This window comes from Bombus impatiens, unplaced genomic scaffold, assembly GCF_000188095.3.
Source record: "Bombus impatiens unplaced genomic scaffold, BIMP_2.2 scf_1275, whole genome shotgun sequence".
In the NCBI taxonomy this organism is placed as follows: Eukaryota; Metazoa; Arthropoda; class Insecta; order Hymenoptera; family Apidae; genus Bombus; species Bombus impatiens.
In genome coordinates this window covers 915355-942743 of record NT_177694.1, presented here as the reverse complement: position 1 = coordinate 942743, position 27389 = coordinate 915355, and the positions used below count along the sequence as shown (strand labels likewise).

Here is a 27389-nt window from a genome sequence, read left to right as displayed (position 1 = left end):
ACAACCAACGAAACGACCATTTCTTATATTTCAGCAACAACTGCGAAGTAAGTATGTACGTGTGTAGTATAAGTATATACCAACATCGACAAGATCGCAGTTTAACAAAATTATTAGAATTTAAAGAAGGACTTTACCAAGTAATACAAAGGATGGGAATCTCTGAGACCTTAGAAATTATATTCAGGTTTTCCTTAAGAAAATTCCATTTGTTATTCCGATTGAGTCTTTATCACAATTCTTATGATAGGTCAGTGATTCATCTTACGAGTACTATAGGCTATATTCGAGCTAAAAAACAAAGTGACTCGCAATTGGAAGAACAATTTCGGAAGTTACTGGGGAATTTTTCAACTCTTCGGCATAAAAAATGAAAGAACGATTAAAGTAAACCACAGATATGTAATTCTTACATTTTTCGTCTAAATTTATATAATAGACTGATTAAAATACCACAACTTCCTTAATTAACATCAGAACCGAAATAATCTTTGTTCTTTATCATTGTTGCCTTTTTCCTTCTTCGTTTACTTTATTCGTTGATTTTTCAATTTCTCTACAGGAAACAGAATGTTTCGAAAGAGCCGATATAAAATCAAAGCTCGGCGAGGTTTGCGCGATCACAGTTCCTCGAATCAGTTATTAGTAATCCCCAGGAGTTTCACGGATTGCGGTTATGATAAAAAGCGCGTTCTTCCCAGTGTAGAGACGTAATTGAAAGGAAAAGAAAAAAAGAAGGCGCATGAGAGAAAAAAGGAGAGAAAAGTACATCGTAAAATAAAATGAAGTCCATGGTAGTACCGACATGTTTACACTCCGATGTCGAGACATCGTGGCGTACTATAAATAAACGAGTCCATAGGCGCCGCCAATGTGAAAAGCTTTTTCGAATATTGCATTTTGTCTGGACGAATGCGATGGAAACATTATATGTATACAGGGTAGAACGTACGAATTGGACACATTAGTGGATCCATTGAAAATATTTCTGAAATTTATAGTACATGATACATACAAAGTTTAAAAATATAATTTCTGTATTATTGACAATCTATTTACCTCTACTATATGTAAACGTATTCCAACATTCCAGGAAAATTTGGTATACGTGCACATTATTGCAGAGTATCATTTTCTTTTTTTCTCACACTGGTTCTAACTAGTCAATCTATTGAGAATTATGCGACGAACAACTTGTGTCTATTAATAACGCTGTAAGAGAGAAAAAAAATGGAATCTTCGTAGAGATCTTCAAACGCCTCAATGTCACGGGAATACCGACGAAGTCTTGTCGTACAGACGAATTTTTGTTCCTGGTTATTTCGTAACTGTTTCGTACGTTGAATCGTTGCTGATTTGCAATAAATGTTTTTTTTTTTAAAAAAGATACTTCCAGGAAAAAATCGAAGCCCGATAGCGATTTCCATTTTATGGAAATTAGATTAACCGCAAGACTCTGGCTTCGCGCAACAGCATATCGATCGACTGGAAATATTTGAAGACATTAATATAATGATATCTGTAAATACAGCATATAAGTCGCATGCATTTTTATAAAAGATTGGAAAGAGTGAGAATGATTTTATAAGATAGTTAAAGCAGTCGAATTTAAATATTTCATGAAATTAAAATATATTTAAATAAATAGATTAATTATATGCTTCTATAACTTCATATTATTCACTAGAAAAATTTACCTTACTGACCCAAATTAGTATTATTATAAATCATTACATTAAATCATTGAATGAAATTCCATCTATGACAACATATTTATATCCGATAACTCTTTCATGCGTTGTTTAGTTAATGAAAGTATAAAGTATATTTAAGATATTTGTACACAGACATGCACACTTAATTACATTCGATCATTTGTTATCTGTTATTTGTTTTTGCGGAATCATTTTATATACAACCGATTGGACGTACAACCTTTTAACCTTAAAAAAGATTGATATCGTTTGGTTGATTTAGTAATTTGAACTGCGAAAACTCGAATCTTCGCAACACGTGTTTCTACTTGGCGGCAAACAACCTATGTATTTGTTTGGAAAAAACGTATTTTAAACGCCACATATGAATTTTCCATAACATATATTTGTCCAAATATATATTTAAAAAACTCTCTTTTTATATAAACCAGAGGATCTATTTTACATGTCAGAATTTTGAATAGTACACTATAACCCCTTATGATGCAACCCTCTTCTCTTCTACTTTAAGCGAGATATGCATTTTGTGTTTAAACGCTTGAGGTTCTTCTTAAAAATTTTCTTGGTTCGACGAAAGTCTACAAGATATTCCGTTTCTTTTTCTAAACTTTCGCTCTTGCATTATATCGCAAATTGATTCCGCACTATCAAATTAATTCCAAATGATTCTAGTGGTTTAAAAAATACGTAACATTATTATCATTTCTACTTACAATAGCTAAAGAAATTCAATTCGAGCGATTATACTATAAGCGTAACAAAGCATTCTTTACAATTAATTTTTTTTACAAAAATTGGGATGTATCCTGAAATATAACAGGATGATATTTTAAGTGATACATGACATTCTTAAAAAACATGAATAAATTATAGTCCATTTTAAAATATTGTTTATCATAAGAGAGTAGTTGATACAACAATAAAAAATACGGTATATAAGGGCTGAGGAGACCATTATCAAAATTTAGCTTTATTTATTACACGTATGTATCACTTCAAAGGTGCAGAAATAAAATTTGTAAATATAATATTCCTGCTTTGGTTTTTCCTAAGAATGAAAATTTCACAGTTGAGGAAAGATTAAAGAAGATGAATTTTCGGCCAGATTTTCGATGATACGGATACCCCAGTGCACCGTCCGGTCGACCTCGTTGGATCGCAAAATAATGAAGCCACTCGGGGAATAACCGTCGCGTTAGCTATATTTTCGGTTGCGTTTTCGTCTCGAATTCTCCGGATCTCGGCAACCGCCGCCAATGGTGTGTATCCGCAATTATTGCGTCAGCTATCGTGAAGCACGTCGCCGATGATTGGTCAATTCCAAAGAGCGGGAAATCCCCGTTGAAACCTGCTCTTCCGCGCTATCCGTCCCCGTGATACTCCCGCTGACGTCTTTCGCGTCACCACATCGCCTGGCGTCTTCGTCAGAGACATTTCGGCGACCGGCGATCAGTATCGCGTTGCGCGACAACGCCGCGACCTCGTGCTTAGTTTGAAGTATAATTGTTTTCGATCTGTTTTCCAACAGACAGTGATGCGACTTGTTCACGCCGCGCTGTGACATACATTTACCTTCGCGTAAATCGTGACACTTCTCTGTAACGAACATATTGTTACGTTTGTACGACAGTCTTTGCATTTGCTTAGTTGAAGAATCGAATGAACTTAATAATGGATCCGTTCAGTAGTTACGATAGAACCGACTTAGTGGAGGTGAGTTACGATTACCTAAAAAAGTTGTAAAGTTGTTGTTTGGATTATTTGAATTGGTTTTAGTGGATTGTACGGTGTTTTTTGATTATTTTATATGAGTTTTACTTGTTTACCTGTTCTATAATCTTTCTGGAGAAGGAACGCATGTGTGAGCCTTACGTGCTAGAGAGAAAAAGGTTTGTTAGTACTGCACCGCGTGAAGCGCTAGTGTGCTATAATGAACTTTCTAAAAAAGTACTGTGTTTTTCTCGAATTCCAGACTGATATTTGAGTATGAAAACCGGAAAGCTATAAAACGTTTGGGAAAACTATTTCGTTTAATTCATACGTGCATATCGTAAGAAATGCCATTAATGTATTAGACTAAGGTAAAGTAGAATAGAGAGATGAACAATTACAGTGTTAACTTCTAATGATTAATCGAAGATTTTTGTAAATTTAATGTAACGAATAAAAAGAATTAGAAGAAGTTATAAATAGAAAAACTGTTCGAAGTTTTTGACAACTGATTTACGAGGTATCAAACGATGTTTCATTTCTTTCTTTAGATACAATAAAAATTTAAAACATATTTCTATCAAGTTAGTACGAGAGTTTATCGTTCTGTTTGGAAAAGAGTTGAAAGATTGTAAAAATTGCGTTTCTACGAAAAGTGATGATGATCGGCGACGCGATAACTCGAGCGTCTATATCGTACGAGTATTCGCACCTAAGTGCGAAACAAGTGCATTTGTAGATTTAGTGAAATGATTTGTGAGAGCAATAAAATGTTGTCAATTCTACGAAACAGAACAATATTTCTGACAATGCTGTATCAATTGTATTGATACAGAAAATTATTGCGCAAATATTGACACAGATGCTAGTTGGAATTTTTTAATCGAAAAAAAGGCTATATGACTATCTACTGACCGTCGTTGTATCAAATGCTTTTATGGCTAACTATATATGCTGCATTTATACATATTATTAAAAAAAAAAAAGAAAATATGTCAAAAGATATCAGTAGCACTCATTACAGCGTCCAAATAAGTTTACACGGATTAACATGCATCCATACAAAATTTAATAATAACTTAAAGACTAAAAATTAAAATATGATACTTTCTCTATTGAATATTTGGAAATTATGAAGAAAAAACTACTACAAAGAGATGAAACACGACAAAAATAATTATAAAAATATGATACTTGGAACAATAATGTTACATATCAGTTAATTGCGGCTAAGCAACACTTATATGCACACTAATTTACTAATATAAGATATTATTATCATTTACCACATGCTTGACTTTGCATAAAGCGTTCGAAGCCACGTAATACAAAATAAATAACATTTGAAACAACGATTTGCGGTTATTTATTGCAAATTACCGATATCCGTTTTATGTAGATGCTCTGCCCAGAATCGAGACGTAAATACATACATATATGTATATATCTTTGTCGTACGTATAAAAGCCAGTCCAAGGAAACGAGATTGTAGTGATCTCGTTTTTCTCAGTCTCTAGCGATAAAAAGAGACAAGACGGTTGAAGACGCCAACAAGGTCATTAACGTAGAAACCCGATTTCGTTTCGGATTTGTTTGTCATGCGATATGTTCTGTTTGCAGGTGTGCCCTTCATTTCCTAATCTAAATGACGACGATGATCATTTCGTACTGGACATGGACTCATTGGTCACATTGAAAACTAATGCCCTGACCACGCGTAGTTACGAACCTCCCCGAAAAAAGTGTTACTTTGGTAATTCACCTATATTTTCATTTATATTAATAATGATTATATCTATACTTTCAAACGTCACTATTATAATTAGTATTATATTAATTCTATTAATATATCATTAACATTTTATTAATATACATTTTACAATATAAAATATTATTATTATTTATTTATATATCTATATATAGAATCATATAGAACCAGCTATTATGTCGTAATTATATTTTCCAAACAATTTGTTCTAAAAGATAATTTTGTTTTATGATGTTATAAAAGTACGTTTCATTTTATCTTGATATATTTTTCATTTTCGACTTATATCAATTTTTTCAATTCAACAGGTGATGAAAATAATGAAATTGATGGTACTGGTTGGTCTGATAAACCTATTAGAAACTGGTGTCAAGAAGAAACAATAAACTGGTTGATGTCTGCGGCATCTTATATCGGACAACCGTATAGTCTGATACAACATAGTCTTGCGGTACCAGGAAACGAGTTGGTCACCTTTACCAGAGACGATTTTATCAACCATGATCCTATGTACGGAGATCGACTCTATGACCTACTCCACTCTCAGCATATCTCAAATATACGTATGTAATTGTGATTACGCGTGAATGTTGATAACAAAAAATAATAATGTAATAAACTACCATAATATTATTTCGCTGTATCTCATTGATAGTTTTTATTTAAGAATCAGTCGTCATTAGTAGTTAGTAAAAACAAAACTATGTAATTACAGTTCCACCATTTAATACCATCCATCCTCATTCCGAAGACGAATATGCGCGAATTAATTCCAACAGTACATCAGGTAATATAAATCCTTCGAATTTTTTAATACGAAATGATTATCTTTTTTTATAATAAAGTACGTAAATATTGTTTTTATTTTTGTAGATGCAGAATCAGATAATAATAGTATTGATTACCAAACTACCAAACGGCCACCAGGGAGGCCAAGGGTATTAAAACCAAAAAAAAGTTGTAAGCATTTTTACTTTGAATTAAAGTATATATTTCTTAATTCAATGATGTAATGATACCAATATAATGTTATATAGCTACTAGCCAGGGAAAGCTTTGGGAGTTCATCAGGGACCTCTTACGTAATCGAGAAACGTGTCCAAGTTTAATCTGTTGGGAAGATTATTCTCAAGCGAAATTTCGGTTCGTTAAAAGCGATGAGGTCGCGAAACGATGGGGTTCAAGAAAAGGAAACACAAAAATGACGTACGAGAAACTGAGTCGAGCAATGAGGTAATTTTTCATTCACTTTTTGTTTAAATTATGTTTGGTGATTGTGCAATATTTTTATATAAAAAATATTCTTTCAGGTACTATTATAAAAGCAAAATTTTTCAACCTGTACTCGGTAGAAGATTAGTTTATCAATTTGGACCAAATGCAAAGGGTTGGCAAACTGATAATCCAAACTTCCGATATTAAAAATTTAGGATTGCATTTGTTATAAAAATTGTACAAAAAAGTAAAAGTAACGTTTGTGACCTATTGTGAATTTCGCTCACAGGATGTATCTTAAAATTGCTTTAAAAAGATAACGTTTCTACAATTAGAGATTTGTCAATGTATATTTTGATATTGAAAAAGGAAGTGAAAGTATTTTGTTAATTGAATCGAAACGTTTGAGCATCAACTTGCAATCAATAATCTAAATAAAAGACTAAGAAGAAAAGATCTAGTATTATAGATGATACATACTGACTAGATTTAAATAACGTAAAAAGCAGTATAAATGAATAAAAATGTCGAGGTTTTTATATGTATGACTGAATTTATAGAAATACGTGATAGCAAAATGTGAATACGAAATAATTTAAACTTGTAAGATTTTTTCAATTTATTTGATTTTAAGTATTAGCGTAATAGATTACTTATGTAAAAGTACACATATTATAATCAAGGAAGGCATTAATTCCTTCTGACTTACAATCAAATAAATTTACTATTACTTATTTTTTTATATCACAGAGTTGTATTACATACCTTAATCTGGAAGCATAAGTACTTTTTAAATTGACCCTGGATTACAAATAACATGCCAGGTAATTTCAAAAGAGGGAACTAAATTTTTATAGGTTCGTAACCAATACAAATCCACCATAAATTTTTTTCCTAGAATAGTCTTAAAGGAAATCGAGAAGAAGTATAATCACATTATTTTTTTTTATAAATTATATTAGATGAAATATCGGATTTATAATTGGTGTTAATTCATTTTCGTTTCATTAACGGTTAATTATTAAATGTGGATACTTATTCTACAATAGCACATGCAAGAAAGCTGGCAAAAATATTTGTATTTTTAAATAAATTCTGGACGATTCGATTAGTCATTAACAAATATGAAATATTGAAATTCAAGATACATAGTATCGTGGCGGAAGAAGATATGCTGGTAAAAATGATGCATATCTCCTTTTTAATTCATTTGTTGAAGTTATTTATAGGATTCTTGGATTAAATTTAACTCGAGCGAACTCGAAATCGTTGTTTGTGTAATAAAAGCGTAAAATAATCCCGACTGCACTAATTAAATTTGATCATTTTTTTAAAAATGCACTTTTCAAATACAAAATATTATTATTTAAAATGATCATTAAGAAATATTTAAAAAATTTGGAACTATCATTATTTGAATCAATAGAATATTTGTGCAACCGGGTATGTACTTAAATATCTTTTTTAACACCATCGTAAAATTTTTTACATAATTCGACAGAACTGTAAAATGAAACGCTATCATATCGTTTTTCTCGGAACTACTTAACCTTTCAAAATGTTAACTTTATGGTCAATTATAAATGTTTAAGTTTATCGACTATCAAAAAGGCACGAATCGTAAATAATCTCTACCGTAAAGTTCGCATTAATTGCGACGATATCCTGTAGAAAGCATGTGCGTTGTGATTATGTAAGATAATTTACGGAAACAATCAACGTATAATCTTTGGTTATATATATTAAAAAAAAGTATATAATAAAGTAAAAAAATCTTATATATATAGATTGATAGATTGATAGATAGATTATATCTATCTTCATCATTGCAGGAGTCAAACCTTTCGATCTATACGAGATTATATGATTTCTACAGTTTTACAGGGACTCAAAATGTAAATCACAATCCTATAAAAAATACGGATACTGAACGATTTTTCCTACGCTTTTTAAACCATATTTCATCTATTATTTAATTGTTAATGATAGTCATCAACAATTTTATAGCCAGCAAGCTGTTATGGACCCTATGTTATTTGTTTTTTCTTTTTCTTTTTTTTTCCTTTTTGGCACTTACGTCTATTAAGTAGACTTCAAAGCAAATATCATTAGATTATTCTAAGTAATAAACCTGGCTAGTATTCTTAATATGAATTGTAACCATGAGTCCTCGAATATCTCTAACATGTCTACGACAGACTAATTTACCACGTAAAATTTCCCCTATAAAAAATTCTTATATTTATTTTCTTGTATTTGACAATCAATAATTTTTATTTCAACTTTTATTTAACTTACCTTCAGTAATGCTAATAGGTTCGTTCAATGAAAATACTGTTTGCTTCCAATGTGTTGGAGGCGAATAAGGTCCCGTACTAAAATAAATTGGATTGTCCAAGTCAAAGAAGATATCAAAATAGCCAACAATCGCAGTTAACGATCCAGTCTTTTTTACTTTAAATTCGAAAGGCGATGAAAAATTTACGCAATCTTTCGTTACTTTGTATAAATCGAATGCTTGTATCTCAACAGTGCTAGTTATTAATTCGTCGGCGTTACAAATCTCTATACTCGGTTCGCGTAAAACCTCCGCTTTCATACAGCTCATTTTAAAACCATACACGTTCGACCAATAATCAATGAGTTCGACATATCTCCCTACAAAAATTGATAAGATAAAAATAATAAAATAGAAAGAGTAAATTTAAAAATATTATATAATTCTATTATTTCAAAGATACATACTAGTATCTCCACTTCCCACAATACTGAGTGTGCATCTATTAGGAAGAAGTATTCCACCAGGAGTCAAATAGTTATCTCTCGCATATATCACTGTATCTAACATACCCTCGAATAGAAGGAAATATCCCATCCACTCAGACACAATCGCATCTACTTTATCTTCATCGAGATTAATGTCTTCCAGCCGACCTTTTTTTAAAGTGATAATGTCGCTTAAATTATTTTCTCTATGATATATTAAAAAAGATCATGTTAGATAAGAAAAACCAAATATTGAAAGTGCTACTTATTATATTCTATTTACCTCACTATATCGATTGCATGATATATTACATTTGATTGATCAACACTAATTACTTTGCGGCATCCAGTTTTTGCTGCAAACATAGACAGAATTCCAGTTCCACAACCAACATCTAATATCACACAATTACCAAATCTGTTAGCATTTGTTAAGAATGCATCTCTATAACTTTCGGTTCGTACTTTGTCCTGTAAAAATACTTGTACTCATTATTAAAGAATCATACTCATTATTAAAAAATATACATATACATACCGTTAACATCTCATGGTGTATAGCAAAATGGCTGTAAATATTAAAGTAACCCTTATCAACATTACAATTAGAATTACCAGAAGAGCTGAGAGTATTGTTTTCATCTAAATCACCATCTAAGATCAATTTTTGTGCTTTTTCTGCCATTTCATCTATTTGCTAGAATTGAATGTTTTAATATCTGTTTTATTTTGTATATAGACATTAAGTTTTTTGTGTGAATACCTGTATTGCCAAAAGACATGCTGATTCACGTTGTTCCAATTGTGCTCTAAGTGTTTGTATTGTTCTTTGTAATTCGGCAAAATGTGCCTCAGATAATGTGACACACCCATTTTCTGAATTCACAGTATATGCAATAGGCTTCGTTGTCTTTTCTTCTAAATCTTCAATATCTTTGTGTGCAGAAATAATAAAGAAAAATCAAATATAATTTAAGAAACACTAATTTGTAATGAATTTAATTGTATTCATACTTACCAAACATTAACCAAGGGTCATCTTCTATAACAGGTCTTAAGTATTCCTCACTTTCCCATGTTTTTATGTTCAATGCATTTAGCTGATCAGGTAAAACATTTTTATGTCTAATAAAATTAATCAATTTAATATAGGAATAAGTATCTAAAGAATGTTTGATTATAAAGTTTTTTAAATCAAATCTATGTGAAGCTATTAGATGCTCTAGCGCTATAGAAAAGTTATTGGCAACTTCATTACAAAAAAGGCACGGTATAGATTCAAAATCTTCTGTCACTTCTTCCCAATCATCTCCGCTATCATCATCACTTGTTCCATCCATTTCATATTCATAATTATCTTTTGAAGAAATAGCTAAGGAATGAAAAACATTAAAAACAATCAACAATAATATTAAGTGTTATCAATAATATTAAAATTTAATATCAATAGAAAAATACAACAGTTTGGTAATTCAGAAAATTACTGAATAAATTTTAAAATATTTATAAAATTTTTTAAATTATTATTATATTAGATATACAATATCAAAAATTTTCCAAATAATCAAAATGTAATATGTGATTGCTAGCTATAAATGTTTATTCTTAATTTGTATTATATATAAGTATATAAATGACAAAATATTATATATACCTTGATCTGTCATTTTGCAATTAATTATATAATGAATGAAGTAAATTTGCTACAGTTATTCTTATAGAGACGAGATTGTTTAAAATTTTCAAGGTTAGAGATTCCACTCATCCGTACACGTGCAGAACCTGGTAAAAGCTCTGGCTTAATGTCAAATCAATATTTTCTATGTCACATCACGTTCCTAGCCAATACAAACTTTTTGGCGTAGATGGTCCTCTTTAAACTATAATTTAATATTTATTGATTCGACTCGACATCAAATGCTCTTGACCTTTTTAAGCTTTTTTTATCCTCTTGATGAATCTTGCACTGAAACTGGAACACTTTCTCTGATATGTAACATACAACGGAACTTCGACCTATCCTATAAATTCTATAACTTCTATGTAGTTCTTGACATATGATGAAATAAAATGATTCTTCTTATAAACATTAAGCATTTTATGTAAAAGCTCTCAAATAGATTTAATCATACTTCTTCAACAATTATTAAATTTAGTAACATAAATGGAGTCACTCATCGGACAAATTTTGCGCCGGTGATTATGAAAGTTACTGAGTAGAAAATTAAAAAATCTCATTTATCATTTAGTACATATTATATCGATTTATGTTACAGTAACATAAAATATTTTCGTAAATTTGTTTAGCAGTTAAAAATCTTGTAATTAATTAAAAATTTTATCTAAAAAAGAATGTGTACTATAAAATTAAGAATTTGTCGTGAAATATTTTGTTTTATCATGAGAAAGTACTTTTACCCAAATGTAAAAGTCTAGATATCTAAATATCTTGAAAAAAAGAATATAAAACTTACTCCACTTTCATAATCATTAACGCAATTATGAATGGAAATTTCAGGAATTTTCAAAATTGTTTCGAACGCAACACGCAACAACATTGCGATGAAAGTCGATAACAATCGATAAAAACTTTACATACATTTATAGCATAGAACGTAGCAAGCAACTAACAGGAAATACATATGTGATAGCTGAAAATCTTGAACATTTTTCATTTAGTTACGTTTAATTTGTTTGATTTATAATACGACAATGATTTTCCCTCCCGATATATGGGAACATATATTTTTGTACGTCGATCCACTAACACTTATAAATTTGAAAATAATTTGTAAATGTTGGAAGGAAATTATCGATAAAATATTGCAGGTAAATAATTATAATTTTTACTACAAAGCTTGTTTGCTTTTAACAGAATGAGTATGTATACTCACATAATACATTATTATTAATACATATTCGTATTTAATCTCCCAATTATTTTTCTGACTTATTCGTTATAGCAAAGTACCATGTGGCATAAATTGTGCAAAGATAAAATTCCTGAACATTTTTGGACCACTTTATGCGAAACATTGAGTCCAAAGAAATATACTAATTTTTATGAGAAACATGATGTTAAATTTTGGGTAGCTATGTATAAATTATGGATTAAATGCAAAAACATGAAAAAATGTAATGCACAAAGTAAATGTATTAAGCCATTAAAAGACCATCATTCAGAATATATTACTTGTATAGATACTTCAGGTAATACATTAAAGATACAAAATTGTATTTAGTATTCATAACAAATGTTTTTTGTAGGAAATCTATTAGCAATGGGGACATCTGCAGGATTCGTTTATTTTTACAATATACCTAATTTACGTACAAGCAAACATATAGTTGATCATATGGAATATATAGAAAGTGTAAAGCTTCTCAGAGATGGTATTTATAAATTTTACTAAACAAAAATCTGATAAGAAGGCTTCTAATTAATTATTTATATTTTATAGAAACAAGTATTGTTTGTATATCTAGTTCTATAAATAATCACATATGCTTTTGGGATGTGAGTACATTGAAGCCAATTGATAGAACCCATGGAAAGTTAATTTGGTATGATTTAAAGGACACACTATAATCAAAACAACTATAATCAAAACAATCAATGTAATCATTACTAAATATTAAACATTTAATAGTACAAGTTACAGTTATTGCTATATCGCCATGCATAATATAATAAGTATTGTGGGATCAATACCAAAAACTGTGTATGAACTTGATTCAGATAATATTATTGCTATTGGTGCAGACAATAATAAAGTAATAATAATGGAGTAACTATATAAAGAAATTATAATTTCTTGATTTATTATTTAAATTAAATTGTGACTTAGGTACTTTTATATACAAAAGGAGGGTGCTGTGTAGATTTGACTTTGAATGCAAATCAAAAGGATTATACACTTATACATGTCAACTCTTATACACGTGTTCAACCACTAAATATAAGAATTCGTCGTTATTATGTATTTAAACCAAATATAATTGCCTGTATTGCAGGTAAGAAATTATATACACTAAATAGATATATAAAATAGTCATATAAAATTAATAAAATATTTCAATAATGCAATTATTATAGAATATGGATATGTGGGTTTTTTGGTACAAGGAAAAGAATGGAAGATCTATAATTTATTTCCTATTTTACATGGAACACCTACTGCAATTTTAATATATGCGCATGTACTCATTTTGGGATTGGACTCAGGTAATCTTTCTATTTAATATAAGATTATTTACAATTGTATTAAATAATTACTTCTGTGCAGGAAATGTTCATATATATTATATAAAGGATTTTGGAGCAATTGATTTTAATGCTATTAATTCAAACAAATTGTGTCCTGACTCCTCAACTGTTATTTCATTAAATATAATGGTTAATATTGAGGAATATTTAATTATTGGTTACCACAAAAAGTTCTATATTGTTAAGTTTATGTAATATACTCTTTAAGCAAACCAAAATATAATTATAAGACTAATGTAAAATTTTTTATAAATTAAGTTTTGTTTATAATATAATAATAAATTTGAGTTTTTGATTGTAATTATTAAGAAGTTGTTCACTATAGCTCAAAAATATTTTTATTATAAAAATTTGTACTGTACAAAAATACACTATAATACTAGTATAAAAATGGTAAAAGTATATGTTATGCTTTATAATTCTGTGCTGTTCCAGTTCCATATATAGCATCCCATTCAACGTAAGTTACTAGACTTGATTCTGATACACTAGGACGTACATGTACCAGTGCTTCCTTGAAATCATCGACTGTTACTTGTCTGACATCTTCTTTTCTAATATTCTCTAATTGACTAAGTGGAATACTTCTAATTGGTCCCATGCTAGCTTCTTTACATAAATTCGACATATCGGCTCCGGAATATCCTTTTGTCTGTCCAGCTACATTATTTATATCTTCTTCAGTAAGATTATGTGGAACAGTTATTAATAGATTATTTATGATCTGTTTACGAGCTTGGAATTCAGGTAAAGGAACATACAATCTTTTAACCAGTCGTCTACGTGCTGCCTCGTCTAGTTCGTGTGGTCTATTTGTTGCTCCTACAATTAAAATGCGATCTTCATCTGCAGTTGTAGCTCCATCTAATTGCACCAAAAATTCAGTTTTTAATCTCCTAGAACTTTCGTGCTCAGTTTCAGATCTTTGAGTGAGCAGCGAATCTATTTCATCAACAAAAATCACTGATGGCTGATAAACCTTAGCAACAGCGAATAACGCTCTGACCATTTTTTCTCCTTCACCTATCCATTTTGAAGTTAAAGAGCTTGCAGATATTGAAAAAAACGTTGATTTGCTTTGCGATGCTATACATTTTCCTATAAGTGTTTTCCCTGTTCCTGGTGGACCAAATAATAAAATTCCTTTAGGTGGTCGACGTAAACCAGTGAAAATATCAGGTCTCAACATAGGATACACAACTACTTCCTTTATAATCTTTTTCGCGTATTCTAAACCAGCTATATCATCCCAACAAATAGTTGTCTTTGAATCCATTATTTCATTCTTGATTAGTTCAACCATTTTTGATTCTACATTTTTTAATCTCTCATCTTCCATTGTGTCACTTTCATTGTTGTACGTGTTTTCCTGAGTTTTCTCTTTTTCCCTTTTAAATGGACAAACAAATTTAGAATTAACAGATCCCTTCCCTCCTAGAGTCTTTTTTTGCATTGGCTTATTAGCTTTCATTTGCTGCACATTTAGTTCATCTCTAGCAGTTTTGAAAAAACTCATTTTAGATTTAACAATGTTAGGGTCTTCTTCATTATGCTGAACAGAAACTTGTGTTTTTAATTTCATATTATTTCTGTGGTAATTCGATTGGTCCTGATTATTTTTAGATGCTTTAAATGAATCTTCTCTTGTAAATTTAAAGTTTGATCTAGATTCAAACTTGACAGGCCTTTGTCGCGCATAAATTTGATTTTCTTGATTGACAGAATAAGTCTTAGATTGTTTACTATAACTCATTTGTGTTCTAATACTTTCATCTGTAGAGCTATTGGATGAAAATAACGATTTATCAATTTCACATTGCATGTTATTTTCAATTTCTTTTTTACTACTTGCATTTGAACTCTGACTAAGATTTGGTTTTGCTTGAGTACTTATCTTTCTATTTCTTGATTCAGTTTCTTTATTTTTCCATATATTAATAATATTCTCCACGTGTCTGTCATTAAATAATCTTGTATGACATGGCATGGTATTATTATCTTGGCAAGGTAAAGATTTCACAAAATTTAATGCTATATTTATATCGCATAAACCCGACTTCCATTTCTGTGGATTACTACTTATCTTTGGTATTTGTAACTTACATTGTTTCCAATAATTATTTATCCCATCTCTATTTTCCATTAAGTTTTGATAATCTTCCAAACTTCTTTGAAGTAGACAAGCTGCTACATCTTCTGATTCACTAAATGAAATAATTTATGTACGTATTTGATATATTGCATAAATTACTTATATCTGAATAGAGGAAAAATTATACAACTTACCATTGTTTTGCTGTTAAATATTTCATAGCAAAACATCTACGTTCAATGTCTACAACTTCTGTATCATCTTTATCATTTTTTGAAAATTTTAGGATGTGATATGCAGCTAAGAAATTATTCTTCTCCTTATTAATTTCTGCATCAATAGTAGCCATATTTATCTCTCAAAAATATTGTATTAACATAAATTTTATTTAATCTTCTATTATAATGTAGCATAAATAAAGAGTCAGCTGTTAATTACTTTTTCAATTCGTCAATTAGACAGGAAGAATTAACAAAACATATGTAACTACTATCAATGATAATAAAATTTATAATGTAATTATTTATACAAATGTATAATTTCGAATTTCAAATCAACAACATTCACATTCATAATTTGGGATTTGGACTTTTCTGTCTCACGTTCTGAAATACCGATCGTGAAAAAAATCACGGAGATTTTTACGCCCCCTATACCTTGACTGTCAATAACAAGATCTCTGTTTATTTAACGGTCGGTACTGCTACTTGACTATTGCTGAATCGGTAACGTTGAAAACAACATCAAAGTGATAACATTATTTGTGAACCTAAACTGTGCTACAAAAATATATATTGAATAATGCCCTTATCCTGTTGTTCACTTCTGGTTTGATTTGTATACATGTTATTTTTATTCTTAATTTATAAATAAAAGATTAATCTTAACATAAAAATGGCAAATATACGTAAATAGTGTATTAATATTTTATAAATTGTGTATGTTTTTTTTAAATTGTTAGTTTATGGTATCACACCGTATCACTTAAATTTTTACATTTTTAAGTTTTCTATACTAAGCCTTGCTAATATTAAAATAATACAAATTAATGATGAAACATCAATATTCATTTTTATTCCATAATTATTCATGCTAGTGGGAAATAAATTCTACATTTGGTATCCCTGCGAAAAGGCATGCTGTCTCAAAACGGCAATAAAATGAAATAAAGCTGAGCTGCAAAAAATTTTATTTAACCGTACAGCGTTTAGGTAGTACAAAATATCCAAATTAATAAATTACTTAAATATTTGATGACGCTGGCACTATGTTTGATATTATTTTTATAGACTAAACTACAAAGCAAGTTTTATATTGATGTTGACTTTTGACTCTGAGAAATACATTTCTGGTACAATTGTTCTAGTGGTTCATTCAACAAGGTAGGGAGGGTCTTTTCAATTTATTATACATTTATATATTTCATTATAATGTGATAATCATTGATTCATCTTTCTGCAAGCATTTGGTATTACGATACGACTCATGTCGCAGCAGAAAATAATTTGCATATATAAGCTCTGTAACTATTTAACTGGATACTTCTTTTTCTATATTAAAAACATAATTCAAGATTAGTGTGTCTGAAAATATATATTAATAACTCTTAGGTATTTATTTGCAACATCACATGTACAAAGCGGTTAAAGCTAAAGTAAAAAACATTGAAAATTACGATATACTGCAATTAATTGCCGAACCTAACCTCAAACTCGATCTTTTAAGACTGAAAGGAAATGTCAGTTTAGTCAGTATAAACCAGCTATATTACGGATCCTTTAAATCTTCTTAATCTTTTATATTACTTACATTGTTGCTGCGTGGTAAGTAATTTATTTATACTATTTCTTTTTATACTATTTCAATATATAGACAAATTAGTTATATGCCTCTTTTGATATTGACTTATTGTTATTTTGTCAATTCATATTTTTTATTCTCTTAATGAAGGAAAATTGAGAGTATCTTTATAAATATATATATTACATATTTAGTTACTGAATTAAAAAATCAAAATTTATATAAATTAGATATAACAGTCTATTGTAATTAATGTCAGTTGAAAATATTTATAAATTATTAATATGTTATTAAGAGTTTCATTAATAATATATTTACTTTTGAGAATTATATACATATACATTATATTAGAAATTTTAATATACTAGTTATTACATATTAATTAATAGGTAAGGACTGTGTATAATAAGTAAATAAATATATCAATTAGCTAATTGTTATATTTTATGGTAATTCATGTAAATGTTAAATTATTTTTTTTAGTTAAAAGAGGGATGCCACGCAGCAAGCGTAGAGCGCCCTCTAGCACAAATCATCATACGCCTATTGAAATGTCACCTAGTGCTCATGAAGAGGGTATATCGAGGCATCCTTCAAAAAGACTTAGACATACATCTAGGTAAATTGTGTTACAACAAATTTAAACTTATGTTATATATGTATAAACCAATAACGATTTGAAGTTAAACTTTATAACTGTCACATTGTTGGATCCTTTTATGTTAAATACAATAAACATGTTACTTCCTTCCAGTGCAAGACGTTATTCAAAAACAGAAGATGTTCCAACTGCTTCATCTTTTTCCCAAAAACGTTGTATCACATGGTTTAGAGAATATACAACACCTGATGATTCAGATACTCTTGGGCCTGAAGGGATGGAAAAGTTTTGTGAGGATATTGGTGTAGAACCTGAAAATGTAGTAATGCTTGTTCTTGCATATAAAATGAATGCCCGACAAATGGGTTTCTTTACACTAAGCGAATGGTTAAAAGGTCTTTCGGACTTACAGTGTGATTCTATTAGTAAAATACAACAGAAACTTGAGTACCTAAGGAATCAATTAAATGATCCACATACATTTAAGGGAATATACAGATATGCTTATGATTTTGCTAGAGTAAGCATTATATTTTGTATGTATTAAAACTTTTGCAGACATGTATATGTATTATACACCATATTTTAGGACAAAGATCAAAGAAGTATGGATATGGAAACAGCAAGAGTTATGTTACAATTACTTTTGGGAAAACATTGGCCATTGTTTACACAATTCGCTCAGTTCCTAGATCAATCGAAGTACAAAGTGATCAATAAAGATCAGTGGTGCAACATTTTAGAATTTTCTCGTACAATCAATCATGATTTAGCTAATTATGATTTAGATGGGGCATGTGCGTAATCGCATAATGTCACTGATAAATATATTTTAATTATGTGCATACTTTACATTTAGTGCATGCATTTTTTACAGGGCCAGTAATGCTTGATGAATTTGTTGAATGGTTAAAAATACAACGTGGTGAAGAAGCATCTTCAACAGAAGCTAGGGGCAGCTGAAACATTCAATAATAATAGTCTACTAAAATAAAAAGAACTCATCTTTTCTATCACCATATTTTGTTAATAACGAAATTTCTGTTTCTATCATAACCTCGCAACATTTCAATTATCATCATTCGTACTAACTTTTTTATTAATCAATGATAATGTAAGTAGTCTATCTTAATATGATTTTACACAGTTCTAAGTGGACTCTGGTTACAAATTTTCTAGATTATTCTTAATTACTTATCACCATTCATTGCTAGTCCAAGGTTCGTCGCGGAAATTCTTGTGATTAAAAATAAATATATTTTCATATAAGATTTACTTGTGCAATTTATAAAATATAATTTCTATTATAAAATGGAAAAAGTAGAACACAGTGTATATTACCTATATAACTAAGCTTTGTATAAAAGAGATAAATTTTCTATTGCAGTTTTCAATCTTATTTTCATAAATTAATAAAATTGTAATAGCTTTATATTTTAGATATTAATAAGTATAACGAATTTTTATTTTGATTTACTATAAGTTATACAGTATAAAATTACAAGCGAAGTTATTCATAAATATATATCCAAAATTCTTTTTACAGTGTTTAAGTATGTTTCATATAAAAATGTTTACAAAATTTAGACATATGTGTATAACTATTATCACGAAATATTTAATAGTCACAAATGTTATTAAGTAGGTTCATAAATAAAATAACATGTATAGTATGTAAGTGCTATTACAATGTTTAATATCTAAAATACAATAGAACACATTGGTACATATTACTTAGCTCACATAAAATAATTCCTATACATGCCATAAATATCGATGTACATTAGAATATCGAATTTCTTATTAAATCAATATAACACTTATGCAATATTGGAATTAAATTTATTTCGAAATATTCGGTAAGATAATACACTATTATGTTTTTATTTAATGCAAGAAATTTAAACAGGATTGAGTATATTTTTGTAATAAAAATCAAGTATATGTATATTTTTAATCGGTTTTCAATAATTTAGAGAGGTACAGTACGATCTTTTTTAAATATGTTTCTTGTCATAAAAATTTTTGCGACAACTAAAATGGATTAAATGTATGGTGATTGTTCAAATAATTTGTATTATATTTTAGCTCAATCAATTGCCAAGTTTTATCTGATTTAATCGCGAGTAGTTGGACATACATCGTGATTCTGAATTTTATTTAATAAAGAAATTTGTCTAGTAATAATAACATAGGAAATTATTGCGGTAATATTATAAATTAGTTCAATTATTACATCAAAGTTGCTTAATTATGTGTATGTGTATATTTTTTCCTGCATGAGCACTTCTATTACAACTAATGTTATCATTAATGATATAATATAAAATTAAATTTAAAATTCCGCTCATAACTTCCAAATTAATAGTAATCTTAATTCACAAATGAAAAAGTATCTAATGGAAAATTATAAACCCATACATCATAATGAAGAAATTAGAAACAAGAATTAAAAATCATCGTATATCGCTGCAATACAATTGCGATGTGGAGAATGTAATGTAATGACGAAGGTAAAATAAATAAAATACTTTTTTCAATAAATGTATATTTTCTTTATTTAAATAATGATGTTCTTTTTCTTTCTCTATCTCTCTCCGCGTGTATGTTTGTATTTCTCCATCCACACATTATAGTTTTTGAATATAATCAATTGTCTTAGATTTTAAACCTAAGTTAGTCTTCAATCCTAAATATAAAATCTAGGATTATAACTGATAAATAGATAGCTAGTGGTAATAATGTTAATGATGTTCTCTAATTGTTATATAAAAGTCTAAAATTATACTTTTCAATTTCTACATAAACAATTTCATATATCTAGTGAATGTATCAATGCTTTCATAATATTAAGTGCTAGTGTCTAGCGTATTTAAAAAACGCGCCAATATTTATAAGCGCACATACATATTTATATATATTTGTACATACATGCTACACGTATTTGTATTTCAATTTAAATAGAAAATATGAAGTATTATAAACAACATTGATGATTTAATACATTTAAACATGTTTTATATAGATGTAATTTTTCATTTTTGTAAAAAGAAAATTCAATTAATATAGCAAAGATGTAGGTAGCATGATAACATTACTAACGGGTTTGAAAATTATTTTAACCCGGCAGTTTTATTTTTATTCGATCGTGGGACGAACACAGTTTAAAATAAACATGCAATAGTCTAGTGACGTCTGGATAGATCTGTTCCCTTTTTAATACGATGCAGAAGCAGTGCCAGTCTCAGTATTGCATTAGACTTTCGAAAGAGATATCGACAACCAAACTTTTAACATTTAAATTTCTAATATTTCAAAAAAAATCATATAATATTTAGTTCTTGGTACGTATTATAGTGTTTTACATATGTGTGTATCGGTATTATTCATAATTTCTTCTTGACATAGCAATTGTGTATTAAGTATTATTTATTTAAAATTTAAACGTATGCTATGTAAATAATATACTATAATTTATTTAAATAATTGTTATATTAAACTGTTTTATAACATGGACATTTTTCTGAAGCAATGTATAATTAATCTTTTTTATTAAAAAACGTTTAGTTAAACAACATGACAAAAACAACAAATTTGACTGCACATGAATGGAAGGAGGAGGGCAATGTGGAATTCAATAAAGGAAATTGGTCAGAAGCTTTAAGTTGTTATACAAATGCATTGAAACTTACAAATGAAGATAATTCAGAGAAAGCTATATATTATAAGAATCGTGCTGCTACATATTTAAAACAAGAAGAATATAATAAAGCAATTGAAGATTGTGATGAAGCTCTTAAAATATCTCCAAATGATCCAAAAGCATTGTTTCGTCGATGTCAAGCATTAGAAGCATTGGAAAGATACGAAGAAGCATATCGTGATGCAAGATACATTATTTCTGCAGATCCTGGCAATAAAGCAATTCAACCTATTGCTGCAAAGTTACATGAAATTGTCCAAGAAAGATATAGACAAAATTCTCGTGTTAGTGTAAAGGTTTGTATATTCATTCATTATATAACATGATAGATCAATTAAAAAGTGTATTTTAAAACTTTTGCATAGTTGAAACTATAAAAATATCTTTTTCTATAATACACAAACCAGTACATGAATATGTTCTTTTAAAGGTATCACAAATGATAGATATAGCTTTCGAAATAAAAGGAGATAGTGAAAAACGAGAAACAGCAATGAACAATTTACTTGTTCTTGCTCGGGAAAGAGCAGGAGCAGAAATAATGTTTAATGATGGAGTAATCTCTAAAATAATAAAGATGCTTAAACTTGAGAAAAGTGAGGAAATAATAACAATTGGTGTTCGAATTATTGCAGAATTATGTAAAGATAACATTAATAGAACTGAAACTATTATAAAGCAAATTGGAATACCTTGGTGTTTAGAAATGATCAACAGTATAATTGCAGAAAGAGTAAATGCTGCTCAATATTGCTTACAGGTTAGTAAATTTAATAAATATGAAAAATTGTTATTTTCAATGTTAAAATGTATGTTCATTTTAATATCTTTTTAAAATTATGTTTGCAGACAATACTAAACACATATAGTGGAATGACTAACAAACCAGATTCAAAACCAAACAAAGAATTGTGTGATAAATACAACAAGGAGATAGATACTATTTTATCTTGTTTACTGTACAGTGTAACGAGCAGAACAATTTCTGGACTAGCTAGAGATGCAATTATAGAACTTATTATGCGTAACATCCACTATACTACATTAAATTGGGCAGAACGATTAGTTGAACTTCATGGTTTAAAACGTTTAATGGAAGTAGCTAGTGAGCTTGAAGAATATAAATATGAATCCTCAATGCACATTACATCATCTACTAGAACTATAACAAGTGTGTGCTTGGCAAGAATTTATGAAAATATGTATTATGATGCAGCAAAGGAAAAATTTAGAAATGCTATTGATGAATATATAAAAGATAAACTACTAACACCAGATATAGAATCTAAGGTAAATAATATATTTATTTAATCTTTGGTGAAAGCTATATTATGAAAAATATAAATATATAACATATTTATTCATGTCATATTATTCTTTTAAACAGGTTCGTGTTGTAGTTGCAATAACAACTTTATTGCTTGGTCCACTAGATGTTGGAAATACAATAATTGCTAAGGGAGGTATTTTAGAAATGATACTTGTTATGGCAGGAACAGAAGATCTATTACAACAAAAAGTTGCTTGCGAATGTATTATTGCCGCTGCATCCAAAAAAGACAAAGCTACCACAATTATCAATCAAGGCGTGAATATATTAAAGAAGTTGTACCAATCTAAAGATGATTCTATTAGAGTACGTGCTTTAGTAGGATTGTGTAAATTAGGTAGTTCAGGTGGTACAGATGCTACAATAAGACCATTTGCTGATGGAGCAACAAAAAAATTGGCTGAAGCTTGTAGAAGGTTTTTAATTAATCCTAAAAAACAAAAAGATATGAGAAAATGGGCAGTGGAAGGATTATCATATCTTACTTTTGATGCTGAAGTCAAAGAAAAATTAATTGAAGATGTGCAAGCAGTTCAAGCAATGATAGAACTGGCCAAAACTGGAGATCAGTCTGTAATTTATGGCGTCGTTACTACATTAGTGAATTTATGTAATGCATATGATAAACAAGAACTTATACCAGAAATGATTGAATTAGCGAAATTTGCAAAACATCATATACCAGAAGAACATGAGTTAGATGATATAGATTTTGTAAATAAAAGAGTAATTGCATTAGCTAACGCCGGTGTAACATATGCATTAGTCGCACTTTCTAAAACAGAAAGCCAAAATAGCAAAGAACTAATAGCACGTGTATTTAATGCAATTTGTAGTCAACCGGATGTACGAGGAATTGTTGTTCAACAAGGTGGAGGAAAAGCACTTTTACCATTAGCTCTAGATGGCACAGATAAAGGAAAAAAACAAGCATCACAAGCTCTCGCGCGATTAGGAATTACAATAAATCCAGAAGTTGCATTTCCTGGACAAAGAATAATGGAGGTAGTTCGACCATTTTTAAATCTTTTAAATCCAGAATGCTCTGCACTTGAAAACTTTGAAGCTTTAATGGCCTTATGCAACTTAGCTGGTGTTAATGATAGTATTCGAAAACGAATTTTAAAAGAAGGAGGCTTCCAAAAAGTTGAAGCTTATATGTATGAAGATCATGAAATGTTAAAACGTGCATCCACGCAGGTTATAAATAATTTAATGATGTGTGAAGACACTATTAAGTATTATGAACAAGAAAACGATAGAGTTAAATATCTAGTCATTCTTTGTGAAGATGAAGATGTAGATACAAGCATGGCGGCAGCAGGGGCCTTAGCAATGTTAACATCAGTTAGCATAAAGTCTTGCATAAAAATATTTGATTCAAAGGATTGGTTAGAATCACTACATTATTTACTTGCTAATCCAAATTCTGATTTACAACATAGGGGGATTATAATAGTTTTAAATATGATGAAAAGTACAAAAGATGTAGCAAGTAGAATGATTGAAACTGATGTAATGGAAATTTTAATGGCTTTGACAAAGAGTGACACAGTGGAAAACAAAAAAATTAAAGAATTAGCAGCTAAAGCATTAGAAGCTGCCGCAGAATGGAAACTTATTAGGAAGAGTGAAAATGAAGAACAAGTACCGCAAAATACAAATAATTTGGAAAATATTGAATAAATATATACAGTATGCACTTAACTTAATTTTGGTGTGTAAAGAATATCTAATAATGAATATTTATCATAATACCGCAAAGTGCCTAAAAAAAGATTATCAATTTCATCTTTCATAGCAAACAACACAATAAAATATTTAAGTAATACGTAAGTATTTTTAGACATAGTTAAATTGTAAAAATATTGCATTTATTAATATTCGAATATTATACATATAATATAATTATATAAAAAATATAAAACTATTTATTTAATGCCTAAAAATCTAAATTATTTAATTTAATATAAATAATAATATACTATATATTTGTATACATTTATGTATATGTACAAGTTTCATAGTGTGCAATATTTTCAGTATAACATTAAATGTAGTATTATTTAGCTATTCTTATGATATTGACTGACTTATAATATACTGTTTTACATCTGCCAAAAATAGATTCAAAAATTTTTAAGATGAAAATATACACTATAATTTAAAAAATGGATGATTTAAAGCTTGATCTGCAGTAAGACGTGTTTTATAATCTAAATCCAATAACCTTAGTAGAAGATGATAAGCTTCTTTTGGAAACTGAGTGTCCAATGATACCTTAAAATATAAATATTTTTTAACATAAAATCTTTAGTACATTACATTACATATTATTTAAAAACAAAAATGTTATACTTAAATTCTTAATTATATTTATGAATAAATGTTAAATTATAGAAGATACCTTTTCACATGTGTTATGATCTTTATTATTTAATAAACCTTTATTTCTTTTTTGTAATTTCTGACATAAAGATACAATATCAACCCCTGGTATATCTTCACTAAAGATAACTTTTTTTCCTGAATTATCAAAGAAAGGTTTAAAATATATAAAGTAAGCAAAATGATAAATTAGAACAAACCAAAGAAAGTAAAAGACTACAATATAAATTGTATTTAAAAAAATGATTTTTTTCAAACCTAATTTGCGTGCACACTGTTGCATTTTATTTGATCCAAATATAGTTGTTATTTCTGCTAAAGCTGTACAATCATCTGGTGAAAGAAAAAATGGTTGAGTACCACTAAGAATACAGAGCATCATTACTCCACTTGCCCAAATATCAATTGCTGGTGTTTGTGAAGGATGCTTTAGTAAAACTTCCGGAGCACGGAAACCTGGTGTACCAGCTCTTGGGGCTGTCTGTTCTGGTCTTGATATACATAATGAACAAACTTTTGCTTTACCAAAGCAGTAACACTTCTCTTCTGTACCTTCCCTTCTTCTATCGAGAGAAAGATTTAAACTGTTCTGTAAAAATATTAGAGATTAACAACATACGTCTTTTAAAGAAAATTCTTCTACAATTGTAAATAATTGATACATTACTTCATCCGTTCTTTTCCTTTTAACAACTTGTGTTTCAGAATTAAGTAATTTAAGATTGTTAGATTTTTTCTCTGCTATATATTCTTGTGCTAATCCAAAATCAACTAACAAGTATCTATTAAGAAATACAAAATTAAGATAATATATTCATATGAATATAATTTATGTTGTTATACCTTTTGTTGCATCTATCATATAAAAAATTACTGGGTTTGACATCTCTATGTATAATATTAAATTTATGAACCCTTCTTAATGCAGTTAATAACGCAATCATATAATCTTTTGTTTCCTGTACAGTCATATCTTGTACATATTCCTATTTAATATTATTAAATTTTAAGATTATTAAACTCTTATTTATAATATTATGAAATTAAGATTAATTGAGATATAAGAAGTCAAGTATTTTACCGAAAATTTATCATGCCTCATATATGGCATTACAAATATTACTGTTTCAAAATTTCGTAAACATAATTCTAATCCAACTACATAATCTTTTCCTCTGAAAAAGAAATTATAAATATATATTTATATACATATTGTTTGCATTTCAATCAAGCTTAAAATATCAATTACCCTATCTGTTGCATACATTGTAATTCTCGTTCAATTTTTTCAGGATGTCTAGTAGGAACTAAATGTTTCAATGCAAATTTTTTAGAGCCATCAGATAGTTTTAAAGTAGCTAAGTACACAGAACTGAAAGTTCCTTCTCCAACTTTTCCATGTACATGAAATAAATCTTTTATTAGTGGAATTGTATTTTTAACAGCAGCATTATTTTCTGAAATTGTATATTGTTAAGTTTTGATTTTTTTCTATAATTTCAACAAATTTTTGTAAATAAAATCTTTTACCATCATCATTATCTTCTTCCATTTGAGTTTTTTCTTCCATGACTTCAATATATCATTTAGTTTACTTAATCGAATAATCAAACAATTATTTTAAAATTACTTAGTGTAAGAAATTAATAATTTCACCATTTAACATTAAGAATTTAGCTGTCACGTGTATGATAACCTATTAAATATTAGACATTGGCGCCATTCTAAATATTGAAACATGCACATATTAATGGTGTTTAAATAATAAAGTAAAATATCACATTAATAAAAAATGTATAGATTTAGAATCTAATTATTGTATAATGATAGTAATTATTGTATAATGATGAATTTTTAGTAAAATCTAAATTTTTATAATTGCGATAAATATTATTTGCAATTTTATTTCTCAAATAAGTTGTTACGCTTAATATGTAAAAATGTAATAATTATTTCAAATTTATATACCTATGCAGATTTATAATATGTATAAATTTCTTCCGAAGTATATATTTTTTAGAATTAACACTTTTA

At 28.6% G+C, this 27389-nt stretch overlaps 7 protein-coding genes and 1 long non-coding RNA gene across 22 annotated transcripts; 4 read left to right on the top strand and 4 right to left on the bottom strand.

Moving 5' to 3' along the window:
- Nucleotides 1-1676: 1676 nt before the first annotated feature.
- Nucleotides 1677-3691, bottom strand: LOC117152365. The gene is made up of 2 exons (XR_004462720.1): nt 3542-3691; nt 1677-3443 (listed from the first exon to the last, which is right to left on the bottom strand). It is a non-coding gene; the product is annotated as an uncharacterized LOC117152365 (long non-coding RNA).
- On the top strand, nt 2853-8160 carry LOC100745954 (ETS-related transcription factor Elf-5). 4 transcript variants are annotated; one of them, XM_003493690.4, is made up of 7 exons: nt 2853-3428; nt 5046-5178; nt 5502-5756; nt 5909-5980; nt 6067-6153; nt 6231-6426; nt 6504-8160. In XM_003493690.4, exons 1-7 carry the CDS (start codon nt 3375-3377, stop codon nt 6613-6615), a joined length of 909 nt encoding a protein of 302 aa, XP_003493738.1. In that variant the 5' UTR covers nt 2853-3374; the 3' UTR covers nt 6616-8160. The 4 variants fall into 4 exon arrangements, with proteins under 4 accessions (XP_003493738.1, XP_024227065.1, XP_033179694.1 ...); XM_024371297.2 differs by lacking the exon at nt 2853-3428 and adding an exon at nt 3492-3604 and having other exon boundaries at nt 6504-7350; XM_033323803.1 differs by lacking the exon at nt 2853-3428 and adding an exon at nt 3688-3796 and having other exon boundaries at nt 6504-7350.
- A 200-nt stretch (nt 8161-8360) lies between these two features.
- On the bottom strand, nt 8361-11664 carry LOC100749024 (protein arginine N-methyltransferase 3). Of its 3 annotated transcripts, none has more exons than XM_024371296.2 (9): nt 11649-11664; nt 10829-11146; nt 10193-10546; nt 9938-10107; nt 9713-9871; nt 9458-9645; nt 9154-9380; nt 8707-9066; nt 8361-8631 (listed from the first exon to the last, which is right to left on the bottom strand). In XM_024371296.2, the coding sequence occupies exons 2-9, from the start codon at nt 10839-10841 to the stop codon at nt 8522-8524; spliced, it is 1581 nt and encodes a 526-aa protein (XP_024227064.1). In that variant the 5' UTR covers nt 10842-11146; nt 11649-11664; the 3' UTR covers nt 8361-8521. The 3 variants fall into 3 exon arrangements, with proteins under 3 accessions (XP_024227064.1, XP_003493680.1, XP_024227063.1); XM_003493632.4 differs by lacking the exon at nt 11649-11664 and having other exon boundaries at nt 10829-10956; nt 11028-11421; XM_024371295.2 differs by lacking the exon at nt 11649-11664 and having other exon boundaries at nt 10829-11421.
- A 91-nt stretch (nt 11665-11755) lies between these two features.
- On the top strand, nt 11756-13742 carry LOC100750093. The gene is made up of 8 exons (XM_012391948.3): nt 11756-12003; nt 12138-12384; nt 12442-12567; nt 12636-12738; nt 12825-12948; nt 13023-13188; nt 13271-13399; nt 13461-13742. Exons 1-8 carry the CDS (start codon nt 11887-11889, stop codon nt 13634-13636), a joined length of 1188 nt encoding a protein of 395 aa, XP_012247371.1. The 5' UTR covers nt 11756-11886; the 3' UTR covers nt 13637-13742.
- On the bottom strand, nt 13382-16205 carry LOC100749973 (fidgetin-like protein 1). Of its 2 annotated transcripts, none has more exons than XM_003493640.4 (2): nt 15728-16205; nt 13382-15645 (listed from the first exon to the last, which is right to left on the bottom strand). In XM_003493640.4, exons 1-2 carry the CDS (start codon nt 15880-15882, stop codon nt 13848-13850), a joined length of 1953 nt encoding a protein of 650 aa, XP_003493688.1. In that variant the 5' UTR covers nt 15883-16205; the 3' UTR covers nt 13382-13847. The 2 variants fall into 2 exon arrangements, with proteins under 2 accessions (XP_003493688.1, XP_033179692.1); XM_033323801.1 differs by having other exon boundaries at nt 13382-15637; nt 15728-15840.
- Nucleotides 16206-16605: 400 nt separating this feature from the next.
- LOC100740115 (DCN1-like protein 5) lies at nt 16606-20478 on the top strand. 5 transcript variants are annotated; one of them, XM_012392115.3, is made up of 8 exons: nt 16606-16744; nt 16823-16915; nt 16996-17055; nt 17144-17356; nt 17817-17952; nt 18088-18454; nt 18524-18731; nt 18812-20478. In XM_012392115.3, exons 5-8 carry the CDS (start codon nt 17828-17830, stop codon nt 18895-18897), a joined length of 786 nt encoding a protein of 261 aa, XP_012247538.1. In that variant the 5' UTR covers nt 16606-16744; nt 16823-16915; nt 16996-17055; nt 17144-17356; nt 17817-17827; the 3' UTR covers nt 18898-20478. The 5 variants fall into 5 exon arrangements, with proteins under 5 accessions (XP_012247538.1, XP_003493691.1, XP_033179696.1 ...); XM_003493643.4 differs by lacking the exon at nt 16996-17055; XM_033323805.1 differs by having other exon boundaries at nt 16996-17356.
- Nucleotides 20479-20983: 505 nt separating this feature from the next.
- LOC100740313 (protein unc-45 homolog B) lies at nt 20984-25298 on the top strand. Of its 3 annotated transcripts, XR_004462733.1 has the most exons (6): nt 20984-21278; nt 21491-21933; nt 22068-22397; nt 22487-22927; nt 23025-24799; nt 25095-25298. XR_004462733.1 is itself a non-coding variant. In XM_033323850.1 (5 exons), exons 2-5 carry the CDS (start codon nt 21511-21513, stop codon nt 24651-24653), a joined length of 2823 nt encoding a protein of 940 aa, XP_033179741.1. In that variant the 5' UTR covers nt 20984-21278; nt 21502-21510; the 3' UTR covers nt 24654-24872. The 3 variants fall into 3 exon arrangements, 2 of the variants coding, with proteins under 2 accessions (XP_033179741.1, XP_024227123.1); XM_033323850.1 differs by lacking the exon at nt 25095-25298 and having other exon boundaries at nt 21502-21933; nt 23025-24872; XM_024371355.2 differs by lacking the exon at nt 25095-25298 and having other exon boundaries at nt 23025-24872.
- On the bottom strand, nt 24957-27363 carry LOC100749500 (cell division cycle 7-related protein kinase). Of its 3 annotated transcripts, XM_012392081.2 has the most exons (9): nt 27324-27363; nt 26886-27079; nt 26605-26812; nt 26437-26530; nt 26199-26341; nt 26023-26137; nt 25614-25944; nt 25375-25493; nt 25125-25247 (listed from the first exon to the last, which is right to left on the bottom strand). In XM_012392081.2, the coding sequence occupies exons 2-9, from the start codon at nt 26923-26925 to the stop codon at nt 25125-25127; spliced, it is 1173 nt and encodes a 390-aa protein (XP_012247504.1). In that variant the 5' UTR covers nt 26926-27079; nt 27324-27363. The 3 variants fall into 3 exon arrangements, with proteins under 3 accessions (XP_024227124.1, XP_003493684.1, XP_012247504.1); XM_024371356.2 differs by lacking the exon at nt 25375-25493 and having other exon boundaries at nt 24957-25247; nt 27324-27355; XM_003493636.3 differs by lacking the exon at nt 27324-27363 and having other exon boundaries at nt 24957-25247; nt 26886-26925.
- Nucleotides 27364-27389: the final 26 nt, after the last annotated feature.

What these genes read in the sequence shown, in the direction of transcription:
- LOC100740313 (XM_033323850.1), top strand. Translation starts at nt 21,511, where the DNA reads ATGACAAAAACAACAAATTTGACTGCACATGAATGGAAGGAGGAGGGC. An exon ending in CTGCTCAATATTGCTTACAG is followed by an intron (nt 22,398 to 22,486) that starts GTTAGTAAATTT and finishes TTATGTTTGCAG; the next exon opens with ACAATACTAAACACATATAG. An exon ending in CACCAGATATAGAATCTAAG is followed by an intron (nt 22,928 to 23,024) that starts GTAAATAATATA and finishes TCTTTTAAACAG; the next exon opens with GTTCGTGTTGTAGTTGCAAT.
- LOC100749973 (XM_003493640.4), bottom strand. Translation starts at nt 15,882, where the DNA reads ATGGCTACTATTGATGCAGAAATTAATAAGGAGAAGAATAATTTCTTA. An exon ending in TATTTAACAGCAAAACAATG is followed by an intron (nt 15,646 to 15,727) that starts GTAAGTTGTATA and finishes TATTTCATTTAG; the next exon opens with TGAATCAGAAGATGTAGCAG.
- LOC100740115 (XM_003493643.4), top strand. Translation starts at nt 17,828, where the DNA reads ATGCCACGCAGCAAGCGTAGAGCGCCCTCTAGCACAAATCATCATACG. An exon ending in AGACTTAGACATACATCTAG is followed by an intron (nt 17,953 to 18,087) that starts GTAAATTGTGTT and finishes ACTTCCTTCCAG; the next exon opens with TGCAAGACGTTATTCAAAAA. An exon ending in TTATGATTTAGATGGGGCAT is followed by an intron (nt 18,732 to 18,811) that starts GTGCGTAATCGC and finishes CATTTTTTACAG; the next exon opens with GGCCAGTAATGCTTGATGAA.
- LOC100750093 (XM_012391948.3), top strand. Translation starts at nt 11,887, where the DNA reads ATGATTTTCCCTCCCGATATATGGGAACATATATTTTTGTACGTCGAT. An exon ending in TGTAAAGCTTCTCAGAGATG is followed by an intron (nt 12,568 to 12,635) that starts GTATTTATAAAT and finishes TATATTTTATAG; the next exon opens with AAACAAGTATTGTTTGTATA. An exon ending in CATTTTGGGATTGGACTCAG is followed by an intron (nt 13,400 to 13,460) that starts GTAATCTTTCTA and finishes ACTTCTGTGCAG; the next exon opens with GAAATGTTCATATATATTAT.
- LOC100745954 (XM_003493690.4), top strand. Translation starts at nt 3,375, where the DNA reads ATGAACTTAATAATGGATCCGTTCAGTAGTTACGATAGAACCGACTTA. An exon ending in CCGAAAAAAGTGTTACTTTG is followed by an intron (nt 5,179 to 5,501) that starts GTAATTCACCTA and finishes TCAATTCAACAG; the next exon opens with GTGATGAAAATAATGAAATT. An exon ending in TAATTCCAACAGTACATCAG is followed by an intron (nt 5,981 to 6,066) that starts GTAATATAAATC and finishes TTATTTTTGTAG; the next exon opens with ATGCAGAATCAGATAATAAT.
- LOC100749024 (XM_024371296.2), bottom strand. An exon ending in TGACCCTTGGTTAATGTTTG is followed by an intron (nt 10,108 to 10,192) that starts GTAAGTATGAAT and finishes CTGCACACAAAG; the next exon opens with ATATTGAAGATTTAGAAGAA. An exon ending in CATGTCTTTTGGCAATACAG is followed by an intron (nt 9,872 to 9,937) that starts GTATTCACACAA and finishes ATTCAATTCTAG; the next exon opens with CAAATAGATGAAATGGCAGA.
- LOC100749500 (XM_012392081.2), bottom strand. Translation starts at nt 26,925, where the DNA reads ATGGAAGAAAAAACTCAAATGGAAGAAGATAATGATGATG. An exon ending in TATGATAGATGCAACAAAAG is followed by an intron (nt 26,138 to 26,198) that starts GTATAACAACAT and finishes ATTTCTTAATAG; the next exon opens with ATACTTGTTAGTTGATTTTG. An exon ending in AAAGGAAAAGAACGGATGAA is followed by an intron (nt 25,945 to 26,022) that starts GTAATGTATCAA and finishes ATATTTTTACAG; the next exon opens with AACAGTTTAAATCTTTCTCT.